This window comes from Protomyctophum bolini, assembly GCF_963924005.1.
Source record: "Protomyctophum bolini genome assembly, chromosome: 12".
NCBI classification, from domain to species: Eukaryota; Metazoa; Chordata; class Actinopteri; order Myctophiformes; family Myctophidae; genus Protomyctophum; species Protomyctophum bolini.
Genome location: NC_137873.1, coordinates 16,796,645 through 16,811,554, shown reverse-complemented (window position 1 = coordinate 16,811,554; position 14,910 = coordinate 16,796,645). Strand labels below are relative to the sequence as shown.

The 14,910-nt window shown below is 44.0% G+C and overlaps 1 protein-coding gene across 1 annotated transcript in view; it reads right to left on the bottom strand.

Annotated features, from left to right (window-relative positions):
• LOC308326107 (receptor-type tyrosine-protein phosphatase N2-like) overlaps positions 1 to 14,910 on the bottom strand; it is a gene marked incomplete at both ends in the record, with an annotated part of 164,170 nt that overhangs the window by 17,358 nt on the left and 131,902 nt on the right. The window contains 2 exons of the mRNA XM_080778916.1: positions 5,643 to 5,716; positions 6,251 to 6,398. Coding sequence (XP_080635042.1) covers positions 5,643 to 5,716; positions 6,251 to 6,398 — 222 coding nt within the window. The remainder of the gene's footprint in view (positions 1 to 5,642; positions 5,717 to 6,250; positions 6,399 to 14,910) is intronic.

Here is a 14,910-nt window from a genome sequence, read left to right as displayed (position 1 = left end):
TTGATTGATTGATTGATTGATTGATTGATCGAATACTTTATTAGTCAGAAATGTAAACAGCACGTGGTACAGTAAGACATTGAAGCTAAAAGGATTTTGGCAAATGGTGTGCACCAGTGAGATTTATGGGATGGAAATGTAAGAATTCAAACTAAAAGGATAACGCAAAAAAGTCCTGGGCACAATTAAATTCATCAGTGATTCTCAACCTTCTCCACTTCAGGGAACCCCAGGCATGACTAGGACGTCCATTTAAAATGCAAATGGAACCAAAGGGACCCGTGAGAAGCAAAGCTTCAGAGATCTCCATACATGGCCATAGAAGGGACATAATTCTGTAGTCAGGTTGGTACAACAGGTAGTCTCACAACTGGTACAATGGGTATTGTATATAGAGGGACATACAGGGCATCTCCCTAGTTAGACAAAAGATAGGCTTTTATATTCTGTCTATAAATGCACAGAATAATTTGTCTGTCCATTTGTCCTCTGCATATCCCGAGAACCAACTGACCGATGGACTTGGAATTTGCTGTGTGTATCGCAGCCTCGCAGGCGACTCAGTGGGAGTAATGTGGTCAGTATTGAGAAATCTCTTTTTTTGCCACGCTAGGTGGCAGCGGAGTGTAGGTAAGCCCTGCCAGGATTCTTCTATTTTAGCTCATGTTCATTTCCTGTTTCCCAGCCCATTGTAACGATCGGCTATTATTAGCATGTTTATCTTTTGCCAGAAACGTTAACATGTCAGAAGCGATGCGGTACAAAATCACAAATGACATCCGAACCTTGGATAGATGCCGATCACCAAGGATATATAATTCACTATGACTCTCTGATGACATAACCATTATAACCACTCATAGCTATTAGTTACACATCCGTATACTATATGTCTGGGATTCAAAACACAGCATCATGTCACCGGCTCTCTAACCACTAAAGACAATAAGGCAGGACAGAGTGAGGGTTAGGACGGACGGACGGACGGACGGAACAGACAGACAGACAGACAGACAGACAGACAGACAGACAGACAGACAGACAGACAGACAGACAAGAGGTTTGAGTGACACGCGCAACACATTACCATGTAAATTGAATGGAAAATGTCATAATTGGGCCGGGACAATTTAGCTGCCAAGCAATTATGTTTGTAGGAGCCATCATTCGGAGTGGCTTCATTTAATGTTCCTCTGAGCCTTTCATATACGACTACATGATAATATGATGCTGATGAACCAAGCTTTACACTCATTATTATCACTCCCTATTAAACCTATTAGATATGGTTGGGGAAGGTGTAACGGTGTATGGTGTGTTTGTGTGTGCGTGCTTGCATGCGTGCGTGCGTCCATCCGTGCGTGCGTGCTGGTGTGTGCATGTGCGTGTGTCAGCCCAGGGGCGGTGGGCTGAGGACAGTTATCTTGGCAGATAATCATCCGTGATGATGGCTGATGACAAAGGCCGGTCCGACAATTAGACACAGCAGCCATTTTGTTCTGCTCACATACAGGCTGCTGGAGAGAGAGAGAGGGCTGAGCAGCTCTGTCTGTCTTTCTCTCTGCTTCCTGACACTTCAATTTATTGTCTGAGATCTGGCATTGTAACATTGTGTGTGTGTGTGTGTGTGTGTGTGTGTGTGTGTGTGTGTGTGTGTGTGTGCGCGCGCACGCGCGTGCGTGCGTGCGTGCGTGCATGCTTGCGCGCGTGTGATAACTAAACAACGGAACATTGCAGAACTTTTTTCCCCTTTCTTTTGAGACATTTCATTATTTGGTGTTAACATAGTCATAGAACAAAATATTCTGTGGGCCTTAAAAGATTAGTAAAAAAACAATTAAACGCTGCAGTGTGCAGACTGTTCTAGAGAAACTCAGTTAATGAGATATTATGAACATTGTAGCTAATACTACACAACCTCCTTGTATAAGCCTCATACTTGGCAATAACATGGAGCATATAATAATGTGTGTGTGTGTGTGTGTGTGTGTGTGTGTGGCCGTGAGAGTGTGCGTGCATGCGTTAGTTACTTAGTTTGTGCAAGCGTGTGAGTTCATTGTTCCTACTGTATAACAACGTTAATCAGTGTCTCTGTGTGTGACCGTGTGTGTGTGTGTGTGTGTGTGTGTGTGTGTGTGTGTGTGAGAGAGAGACTGTGTGTGAAAGAGACTGTGTGTGTGACCGAGTGTGCGTCAGTCCTCTGAGCCCCACTAGCAGGCTTTAGGTGTGAACGTGCCAAAAAGTACTGAGTAAAACAAACACTGTCTGTAAACACTAACCATGCAGCATCTCATTAGCATAAATCCAAGGTCACAAACAATCATCTGCCACGACCTGCGGTGCACCGACGCAAAACAAAACGACCTGCGGTGCACACAGAGTGCACCGACGCAAAACAAAACGACCTGCGGTGCACGCTGAGCGAACCTACGCAAAACGAGAAACGAGAGAGAGCGTGATGCGAGGTCAGCTTCCCTCCCTCCAGCAACTGTACGAGAAATGCTTCTGCCCTCGCTGCCCTCCCAGCCAATAGCCTTTGTTTCCGGTTGCTTTTCGGGACCAGCAGTTCCAAGACGGTGGATTTGAATTCTCCCGGGCGCCACATGCAGCCCTCGCCTTCACTTAAATGAGAATTCCATGCTAGAAGGCTTTCTTAGCTTTATTTGTAGTAGTTACGTCCCAAACAAAGAGGTCCAGGTGTTATTTTGTGCAAAAGTGCATTATTGGCCATTTCCCCTAAAATATAAGCCCTATCTAGTATGGAATTCTCCTTTAATGCAGGCCTGCAGGTTGATATTGGAATACTGATTTCAGCTGTTACAATTCCAAACATGCAAACATACAGTACATGACACACTTTAATTACTTCAGTCAAGTAGACTAATGACTATCCGTAGGACCCGGGTCCTACTGATACAGATACTAACACTTCTGTAACCCAACGCGATTCACTTACAGTACAGTAGAAAGTACAGTAAGACATAACATGATTCTCAGAATCTTTATTGATCAGCCCCAACCATTCTAGTAATAGATGCTCTCTCTCTCTCTCTCTCTCTCTCGCTCTCTCTCTCTCTAGTTGGAAAGAAACCACCATGACAGAGCTGAAGAACATCCTCGCCCTGTATTCCCTGGGGTCATCGTCAAGCCCAAGTTGGAGCTGTATTGGGACACTAGTGAGGTTCTTGCTAACCCGTTTTTCAACAAGACCATGGCCCGTGACCGTTTTTCAACAAGACCATGGCCCGTGACCGTTTTCCAGCTCCTGCTCCGGTTCCTTCACTTCTCTGAAAATGGGGCAGGTAACAAGGCAAAGACAAACTGCACAAGGTGAGGCCAGTGTTGGACTACCTGTTGGCCAAGCTCCAGGAGATGTTGACACCCTCGAAGAACATTTGTATAGACAAGGGAATGATGCTCTGGCGCGGGAGGCAAATACAGTATATAGTGGGCGGCTCACTGTATGCTTACTACAGTAAAAAACTCTGATATATCACTGTAACTGTATGATTACTGCAGTAAAATCCACTGATAATATGGGCATCACTGTAACTGTACAGTAACATATGATTACTACAGTAAAATCCACTGATAATATTAGCATCACAAATGCAGACCAAACTGTAAATAGAAGTTGTACATGATTTTCTGCCTCCGTGTATAGAAAGCTGTACTGAACTGAACTTACTTGTACTTCAACAGTCAATAACTGGTGAACGATAGATGGGATAAATGTAATTATTTGTCTTATGAAAGCAGAGAGTCTGTTCTTTCATAGAGTATATAGCATGTATATGTCGGTATAGGCCTTCTTTTTTTATGGACCCGAACAACTCGTTTCATACATTATGTGTTCTCTCTCAACTTTATTGGTGGGACCATGCTGAATTCCAAAGCTAATTACTTATGAACGGAAGTTGGGATACATGTGATTTTCTTTCCCTCGTGAAAGCAGAGATTCAGTTCTTTCATTTGGTGTATAGCATGTATAGGATTTTTATATCTGCCTGTCAATGTCTGTGACATAAAATGGTGAATATCTCAGCTTTCTGTTCAAAAACAGCACTGTTAGACAAACCCAGGTGTTGTATAAAGGTCAATAACTCCACTAACTTTTTTTAAGTAGACAACATAAGATTTATTTTGGGGTATGTGGTGTGATGGTGTTAATAAACAGAGAGGTGACTCACTATGGGACTACAGTATGGTGTTAATAAACAGAGGTGACTCACTATGGGACTACAGTATGGTGTTAATAAACAGAGGTGACTCACTATGGGACTACAGTATGGTGTTAATAAACAGAGAGGTGACTCACTATGGGACTACAGTATGGTGTTAATAAACAGAGAGGTGACTCACTATGGGACTACAGTATGGTGTTAATAAACAGAGAGGTGACTCACTATGGGACTACAGTATGGTGTTAATAAACAGAGGTGACTCACTATGGGACTACAGTATGGTGTTAATAAACAGAGGTGACTCACTATGGGACTACAGTATGGTGTTAATAAACAGAGGTGACTCACTATGGGACTACAGTATGGTGTTAATAAACAGAGGTGACTCACTATGGGACTACAGTATGGTGTTAATAAACAGAGGTGACTCACTATGGGACTACAGTATGGTGTTAATAAACAGAGAGGTGACTCACTATGGGACTACAGTATGGTGTTAATAAACAGAGGTGACTCACTATGGGACTACAGTATGGTGTTAATAAACAGAGAGGTGACTCACTATGGGACTACAGTATGGTGTTAATAAACAGAGGTGACTCACTATGGGACTACAGTATGGTGTTAATAAACAGAGAGGTGACTCACTATGGGACTACAGTATGGTGTTAATAAACAGAGAGGTGACTCACTATGGGACTACAGTATGGTGTTAATAAACAGAGGTGACTCACTGTTGGACTACAGTATGGTGTTAATAAACAGAGGTGACTCACTATGGGACTACAGTATGGTGTTAATAAACAGAGGTGACTCACTATGGGACTACAGTATGGTGTTAATAAACAGAGGTGACTCAGTCACTATGGGACTACAGTATGGTGTTAATAAACAGAGAGGTGACTCACTATGGGACTACAGTATGGTGTTAATAAACAGAGGTGACTCACTATGGGACTACAGTATGGTGTTAATAAACAGAGGTGACTCACTGTGGGACTACAGTATGGTGTTAATAAACAGAGGTGACTCACTATGGGACTACAGTATGGTGTTAATAAACAGAGGTGACTCACTATGGGACTACAGTATGGTGTTAATAAACAGAGGTGACTCACTGTGGGACTACAGTATGGTGTTAATAAACAGAGGTGACTCACTATGGGACTACAGTATGGTGTTAATAAACAGAGGTGACTCACTATGGGACTACAGTATGGTGTTAATAAACAGAGGTGACTCACTATGGGACTACAGTATGGTGTTAATAAACAGAGGTGACTCACTGTGGGACTACAGTATGGTGTTAATAAACAGAGAGGTGACTCACTATGGGACTACAGTATGGTGTTAATAAACAGAGGTGACTCACTGTGGGACTACAGTATGGTGTTAATAAACAGAGGTGACTCACTATGGGACTATACAGTATGGTGTTAATAAACAGAGGTGACTCACTATGGGACTGGCATTGATGTAGTCTGAGTTGCCTTGGCTGCTCTCCACCTTCAGCCTGATCCTGGAGTGATCATCTGCAACACAAACACATTCACTCCATCAGTCAATTTGTTGCGCACGCAAAGTACACAAAGTACATACTGTAACTGTATACTGTAAATGTACCCCACTGGTTCTCTAACGTTTTAATTTAAATTACCTCCGCAACTCTGAGGGCTGTATTTTGCGTGTCTTAAGTACCAGGTCTTATTACCTAACTTGAGTAAACTAAAGACCTGGAGGTCGTGATCAATGCCATTTGGCTATTCTGAGTGGCCAAAGAGCATTGATCACGCCTCCAGGTCTTTAGTTTACTCAAGTTAGGTAATAAGACCTGGTACTTAAGACACGCAAAATACAGCCCTGAGTGTCTTGTCCATTTGGTCCATTTGGTTCCATTCGTGCACGGGTCTTTTGGGAACCCTGTCAAGGAGCCCACTTTGAGGACCACTGCTGCATCCTAATTGGTCAGTTCACTCTGAGAGGACTCAAAATGGACTCACTTGCATTGACCCATAAGACAGAGACAGAGACAGACAGACAGACAGACAGACAGACAGTATACATACATGTCACCACGGCGGCGGTTCTGTTCTTCTTGGCGTTGCCGTCCCTCAGGGCGGCGGTGCAGGCGTTGGGCTCAGCCTGGTAGGCACACAGAGCCTCCCACTCCTTCTCCAGGCGGTCCTTGTTCTTTAGGTGGTCCTCCATGTAGGCCTAGAACAACACCATGGACCATTTAGATTAGAACATGTATAGTTCTGCAGCAACACGACAACCATTTTGAAAAACTGCTTAAAACTGGTGGAAACGCAAGCCGGTTTGCATCCAGTTCCGTGAAAGCAAGGTTCCAAGAATCTAGAACGGAACCAGTTCTATAGAACCAACGTTCTTTCAGTGGATAAGGGGCCAATGAGAAGGAGTGAGATAAACTTGAGATGTCTGTCGTTTGTAGCGGTGCAACTCTTAATCCAACTAATCAATTTAATTTATTATAACAAACAATTAATCCATGCAATTTATTATATTTCATTCTGGTCAGCTAAACAAACTCCCCTACAGAGGCTACTGTAGTATTACTTTCATCTAATGTGGGTCTGTTAAGAAGGGAAAGGTATAGGAATGACTCTCAGTTGCCTTTAGGCTGCACATGTTAGTTCTTTATTTGGAAGTTTTGAGAACATTTTAGCAATGGTTTAAAATTCTTCCACATTTAAACACCAGCATCCATATTCTGGGAAAACTTTTGCAGTAAGAACGACAAGCTTACAACGTGTCACGTTTATCAGCTATTTTCAGCAAAGATAATGAATGTAGAGCGAAAACAGACAAGTCACTCGTACACAGCCCTGGGGGACTCCGCTCAACAACCTATGGGCTTTAAGTTTAAAGGGTAAGACCACTTTTTTTGAGGTTTGGGTTGTGTAGTTACTTTGCCATGATGCAACTCCAAATGTGGACAAGAAATAAGAAATAACTGCTCCAGTGATTAGAAATTGATAATTCAAAATATGCTCCTCATTGACTTACATTGTAGCTAAAACAGCTCTCAAAGTCACTCTTTTAGTATGTAAACAAACAGAAACAATGTTGATTCAGACAATATAGAGCATCACCAAAACTCATGTAGTTTTATTTTTTCATAAAAATGTTATCTTCCTGTTGATTTGTCCATTTTATTGGGAAGAAAACCCGGACTGGATCCGTGGATCCGGATCCAGATCTTCAAATAGTAAAATCAACAGGAATCTAACATTTTTATGAAAAAATAAAACTGCATGAGTTTTGGTGATGCTCTATATTGTCTGAATCAACTTTGTTTGTGTTTGTATACGTACTAAAAGAGTGCCTTTGAGAGCTGTTTGAGCTACAATGCAAGTCAATGAGGAGCATATTTTTAATTGTCAATTTCTAATCACTGGAGCAGTATTTTTTTATTTCTTGTCCACATTTGGAGTAGCATCATGGCAAAGTAACTACACAACCCAAACCTCAAAAAAAGTGGTCTTACCCTTTAATGGCATGCCCAAAATAGGTGCCATGGTGAAAGTGGCTGAGACACACTCTTTTCTCCTTTTGGAGGTCAGCTATTAGGCCTGGTTAGGAATAGCTCTCTCTAAATGACAACCAATTTAAAGGCAGACCATTACCTCCCGTGCTGTATTCATAATTAATTAAGGCCGTGTGACTTTGATCAAGTGGCGCTAATGAGCTCGTCAGCCGGTAAGAACTGCACGGAGCTACAGTAGCGCTGTTGCTAGTGCCACGCCTAACAGCTTAGTACTGTTCATTGTTCATGGGAGGGCCTCGTTGTAGGAATACCGGGGAGGGTCATGGGTTTTAGTTTTTGTATGAGGGAGGGGAATGTGGCAGTATGGACATTAACAAAAATGTTTGAGAAAGACTGACATGGGAAACATCAGAGACGTAGAGTTTCTGATGACTCGCCCCGCCCATGGGGGGGTCAGAAAACTGTCAGGATTTAGAACTGTCAGGAATCGTCCTCAGGTCTTTTTTTGCATCCAAATAGTAGCTCCTGAGACAGGAATGATCAAACGTTTGACGGGCGTCGTCCTCTTCACGTAATTTGACGCCGTCCCGGTGACTTTCACATTCCTGGAACGCGGAAGTCCCGTTCTCAAACCCAATACATCCAGCCTCCCTAAAAAAACAGTTAAAACGATGGCGACGCGCAACGTTCGGTGAGTCACAAAGTTCGGCACGGCGACACACTCTGCAGAGCCTCTCGTGGCTCAAGTCCACTTCAGCTGACTCGAGTTACGTCCCGAATGGATAGGGACCGAATTATACAACTCACGTCCCCTCAGGGTTCATCAACATGTCCGTACACAGACAATGTGTCCGCGGCAAGACTTGGTCTTGTCCGTGGCAAAGTTTAGATTTTTCTTTTTTATACAGAATAATATCCATATTTTCTGTTAGTCTCCAGGTTTTCTTCTGAATATTTATAACAGTTATTTACTATGACGCTATAGCGCATTATGATTCCATGTACTACGACTAGTGGTTCTCAAATGTTTTATTTGCAACACACTTGTACACTCTCAGAGTTACAGACCTGTTATGGTCTTCTTTATTAATTGGTAATTTTATTATTTTGACAAACAAGCCCCCCTCCAGTCAACTTTTGTTGTCGCGGGTACTCCCGACACAATCCGTCCCAGGCAGTCACCTGTTTGCAGGAGTGAGAATGCGCTGACAGAACAGCACCCGTCACGAAGGCTGACCTATACAATGCTGTGCTGTTTCATATCCTGAAAAATAATTTAAAGAAAAGAGGGAGGTCCTTTTAAGTATACAGTTCTCAATTTCAGTTTGCTGAACAGCACTGTATTTCACACTGCCACGGAGCTTGTACGAGAAATAATTCCACCCACATTAATCTTTTACACCTGTGAACCTGTGAGCGATGTGACAATAAAGTTTTGTTGAGTTGAATTGAGGACAGCTGCGCGACACCATGGTCTGTGCGTGCGCAGAATAATGGGGACGCAAGGACGGGGGGACGCAGGAGAAATGTTTATAAAAGAGGTGTTCATGGAGGAGAGAAAGGAAAGGTTTTGGTGCTGGAGGTTGTTAAAATGGCTGCCGTGCCGTGGGTTGATTTATAGCGTGGGTAACAAATGGAGGAGATGTAATTGGGAAGTGGATTATGAAATAGGGACTAATGTGCTCCTGCTAAAGAGGTGTTCTGTTAAAAATGGAAAGCGCTTCACAAGAGGATGTCTGCTTATCTAATGTCCGACGAGAATATGACGAGGGTTTTAAAAATAACCACACACGCACGCACGCACGCACGCACGCACACATATATTATACCACACATACCATGCACGCACACACAAACACACACACACACACACACACACACACACACACACACACACACACTTCTAATGAGGGCATTTACCCAGAGAAATACTCTTTTAATACTCTTTTAATTCCATTTTGTAGAAACGTGTGTGTGCGCGCACATTCAGGCTTCTATGCAGTTACACAAAAAGAAGCAGAGAGAGAAACACACATACACACACACACACACACAATACATGTATGCACACACATGGGCAGTGTGCACATGCAAATTGTAAGTACACACAAGCACCTATATGTGAGTACACACTCACTCACACACACACATGCACACACACACACACACACACACACACACGAAACAGCCTCCTCTCCTTTCATCTCTCTCCATCTCTCCTCTTCTTTATCTCTCCCTTCATCTCTCCCCCCCCCCCCCCCCCCCCCCCTCCCTCACTCTGTCTCTCTCTCGTTAATACCAGGGTAATAGGGTTCTGGGAGGCAGTGTAAAGGGATTATTGCAATCCAATCAGAAGCTGCTGAGATCGCCATGTGTCGCCCAAACACCGTCTAATCCTCTTCACCGAGAGGGGGGGGGAGGGGGGGATAGGAGCACACAGCTGCCCCAAGGTGTTGGGTGAAATCACTCCCAACGCAATAACACTGCATCAGCGCAGGGCGGCCATTGTTGCCTCTCAGTACTGCTGCTGTATGAGGGGTCCTGTGATGATGAAGTGATGGAGAGAGTGAGAGAGAGAGAGAGAGAGAGAGAGAGTGCGTGCGTGCGTGCGTGCGTGCGTGCATGTTTGTGTTGCGTGTGTTAATGCCACAGAAGTGGGTTCCAGGTGGAACCCAGCTAAATGATGGAGAGTTGGTAACCAAATGGTCTGTGGTTCAAATGCCAAATAAAATGTAGTGGACCTTGATATGAAAAATATGGAAAAGGTTGAAAACCACTGCTCTAAAACAATAAGCTAAGTTAAGAAGAAGAAGTCGATTGAGGCGACAAGCACTGTGAGTGGGCCCTGGTGTGCGTGCACACGTATGTGTACGTGTGTGCGTGCGTGCATGGAGGAGACGAGAGGATCGAGGTGAGATGAGGAGAGGAGACGAGAGGAGGTGAGATGAGGAGAGGAGACGAGAGGAGAGGAGGTGAGATGAGGAGACGAGAGGAGGTGAGATGAGGAGAGGAGACGAGAGGAGGTGAGATGAGGAGAGGAGACGAGAGGAGGTGAGATGAGGAGAGGAGACGAGGTCAGATGAGGAGAGGAGACGAGAGGAGGTGAGATGAGGAGAGGAGACGAGAGGAGGTGAGATGAGGAGAGGAGACGAGAGGAGGTGAGATGAGGAGAGGAGACGAGAGGAGGTGAGATGAGGAGAGGAGACGAGAGGAGGTGAGATGAGGAGAGGAGACGAGAGGAGGTGAGATGAGGAGAGGAGACGAGAGGAGGTGAGATGAGGAGAGGAGACGAGAGGAGGTGAGATGAGGAGAGGAGACGAGAGGATCGAGGTGAGATGAGGAGAGGAGACGAGAGGAGGTGAGATGAGGAGAGGAGACGAGAGGATCGAGGTGAGATGAGGAGAGGAGATGAGAGGAGGTGAGATGAGGAGAGGAGACGAGAGGAGGTGAGATGAGGAGAGGAGACGAGAGGAGGTGAGATGAGGAGACGAGAGGAGGTGAGATGAGGAGAGGAGACGAGAGGAGGTGAGATGAGGAGACGAGACGAGAGGAGGTGAGATGAGGAGAGGAGACGAGAGGAGGTGAGATGAGGAGAGAGACGAGAGGAGGTGAGATGAGGAGAGGAGACGAGAGGAGGTGAGATGAGGAGAGGAGACGAGAGGAGGTGAGATGAGGAGAGGAGACGAGAGAGGTGAGATGAGGAGAGGAGACGAGAGGAGGTGAGATGAGGAGAGGAGACGAGAGGATCGAGGTGAGATGAGGAGAGGAGACGAGAGGAGGTGAGATGAGGAGAGGAGACGAGAGGAGGTGAGATGAGGAGAGGAGAGGTATAATAGCCTATAATAAGAACAGTACATAGGGCAAGCGACTTAACAAAACAACACCAACATAGTAAGTGGTGGAAAGTACATTTACTTGTAAACATTTAATGTACATATTGAGGTATTTATACTTTACTTGAGTATTTCCAATTCCAATACTTTTACTTCTACTCCACTATATATCTCGGATCCAAATATTCAACTTTTACTCCGCTACATTCATTTGAAAACTTTTGTTACTATAGTTACCTTGTAGATTTGTGGATTATAATTGTTACAGAACATACTGGTAGCCTGGGGTTTTTCAGACGGTATACCATATTTATTCCCTGCACGACATGCTCACACGCTGTATAGGCTAGATGCTGACGCGGTGTCGATGGATGAAATGACTAGCCGATGCCAGACGGTATACTACTGCGAGAAACATTAACCAGGTCTATGAAAATGTACGTAATGTAAAACGGTAGACTACACCAGTGCCATTCAGCTCATATACATTTCGGCCTTTTGAAAAAAGCTCGATCCACATGCTCACAATATGTCACGATGCGATGCACTGTGAGCTTGTACATCTGCAATTTTCTAAAGATTTTTATACAGTATATTGAAAACGTGAAATGGGACATTCTGTATAATCAGTACTTTAACTTTTGGTACTTTTAGTACATTTTGATGCCAACACATTTTTACTTTTACTACTTTACAGACTTTTCTTGTAACAGAGTATTTTACATTGCAGTAGTAGATACTTTTACTTAAGTAGAAAAATATATATACTTTTTCCAGCACTGGATATAGTGAGCCATCTGTAGCCAAAGTGCAGTCCAGCCAGGGTTAATCTAGTTAATCTAAGCCCAATTAGTAAAAGCTGCAACCTGCAACCTGCAACTTTGCTCTTCCTGGGTTTGAACCCATGCAGCTTTCTGCTGACATTTCTACCATTGAGATGGATAGAGCCTGCCTGCTTGCTCGTTGGGTTTTTGATTGATTGAAGTATTTATTAACAGTTTGCAGAATTACAGTAAACAAAGGTTTAGAACAGTAGATATGGTTATGGAATAGCCATGATAATTTATATTGACAATTATATTTTTGTGATTTTCATAATGTTGCTGATGTCTGAGGTGGATGGGTCTTTCAGTACTTTCATGATGCTCAGTGACATCATAGAAGGTATATATATATATATATATATATATATATATATATATATATATATATAATAAACATTACAGGGAAAGTCAAGTGTGATCAGATCTCATCAAAAGAAAGAAAGCATTTGGGACACTATATGCGCATGTTTCTATCATATGGATAGAGCACCGGCTCTATTGGCTCTATTGGCTCCAAAAGCTGGAGACAACTCCAGGAAGTAGAGATACGTCAGGGTGCTTCATGCGCTTGTGAGAAACTTTCATAGAAATCAATAGGTGGGGGCGGAGCTGTCCTCCCTCTAGATATACCTCTATGGCCTAGCCTACCCCGCTAGCCAACCCTGATAGCTGCATGCTAGCCTACCAAGCTGGCCAAATCCACTTGCCAACCCTGTTCGCCAAACCCCGTCTTCTCAGTCAGACAACCCTGCTAGTCTACCCAGCTATAGGTAAGCCCGCCAGTCTCAGCCTGCCAACCAGGCAAGTACTGTACAATCACAAAGAGCTAAAGGGCCTTTTGAAAACAAAAGCAGAATCCATATCCCCAGTAGTACAGTTCATGTGAGCAGGGGCGCTCGCCGTATAATCTATAACACTTATACTTGGCCAGAAAACAAAAGACGAGATAATGTGCTTTATATATAGAGCCTAGTAATCCTCTTAAGATACAGAGAGAGAGAGAGAGAGAGAGAGAGAGAGAGAGAGAGAGAGAGAGAGAGAGAGAGAGAGAGAGAGAGAGAGAGAGAGAGAGAGAGAGAGAGAGAGAGAGAGAGAGAGAGAGAGCGGAGAGGGGAGGCGAGGGGAGGGAGAAAGTAATACATTAACACAGATAAGACGATGAAAGACAGTTCTCTTCAAATTAAAAGCGGTGGGGGATGTTTGATGACGTGGGATTTGTCTGGGCTTTACGCTAGGCAATTAATTGTTTTTTGTTGCGTGTAATGGGGTGGGCCGCTGTAAGCCTGTGAGCAATCATGTCTGTGTGTCTATATTCTGTGTGTGTGTGTGTGTGTGTGTGTGTGTGTGTGTGTGTGTGTGTGTGTGTTTTCATTTCTGACACCCTCAATATTATTAATCACTTGACTGTTCCCTTGCGAGAAGCGAAGCACCTGGCCGCTCGTGAGATGACATATTTGCTTTTGGGCGGCGGGGTGTGTGATCGCTGTAAACTCACGCACGCCTTTGTCAAAATAGCCGAAATGACGCTGTGTGAGCTTACAGATCCTCTATTACGTACGTAACTAAAGTGTGTCTCAGGTTTCAGTCTCTTCCATTTTGTCAAATGTTTTCCCCATGTGTCTGAAGAACAGCCAGGCTCTGAATTTCCCCCCAAAGCGGCAGCTGTACCGCCAGGGAGGCGAGGCCTGTCGCTGTGCGAGCGCCGTGCTATTTGCAGCTTCACACCGACAACGCACAAAAAAAGAAAACACGTTGAAAATTCCTCAGCCTCTAATGTGTGAAGTTATGTGTGTGAATAGATCAAGAGACAGAAGCTTGACAACGTCGCTGGTGGAAAGACAAAAAAGTTAACTCAGCATCGCTCAAAAAGTTTGGTGGTTTGTAGGGAAAGAGCGGCCGTCGCAGGGATGGCACTAAAACTGCTGCGGAGATGAGTTGGCTGCGAGGCGAATGAAAGTACACGTGTTGCTATTAAAGTTTAGAGGGAGGAAGGGACGGATGGACGGACGGACGGACATGGAGAGAGATGCAGAATACAACAACAAACCACCATCCAAGTAGAAGTAGAGCACATGAAGAAGTCTTGGGACTGAGAGGAGTCTCATTCACAGTGGAATGGTGGCAGTCTCCCAACGTGCAATTTTCACTGCTTTAAAAAAGTGTCACATCCAGCCACCTATACTGGGGGGTGGCACTTTCCTGCTGCTATATCCACCCAAGCTCAGAACACGCTGCAAGGTGACGCGTAGTGAGCTTGTGCGAAAGCTTTTCTTATACACCATTTCCAATGAAAAAGACGAACAAAAAACATGGACATGTAAGGTTTCTATTTCAAGGTTCATGGTTGTAGTTTATTGCCTGATATTGTGCACATTATGGTAAATAGAAGTAAAACATAGCCATATAGGTAATCATTTCAGTTAATTGCCCTATACTCTATACACATATTTACATCCAACTCACAAACACATCCTCTGTACTTACTCTCCCTTCTCTCTTTCTCTCTCTCTCTCTCTGAATTCTCAGGGGTAATTAGCAGTGTTGTGCTTATTGAACACATC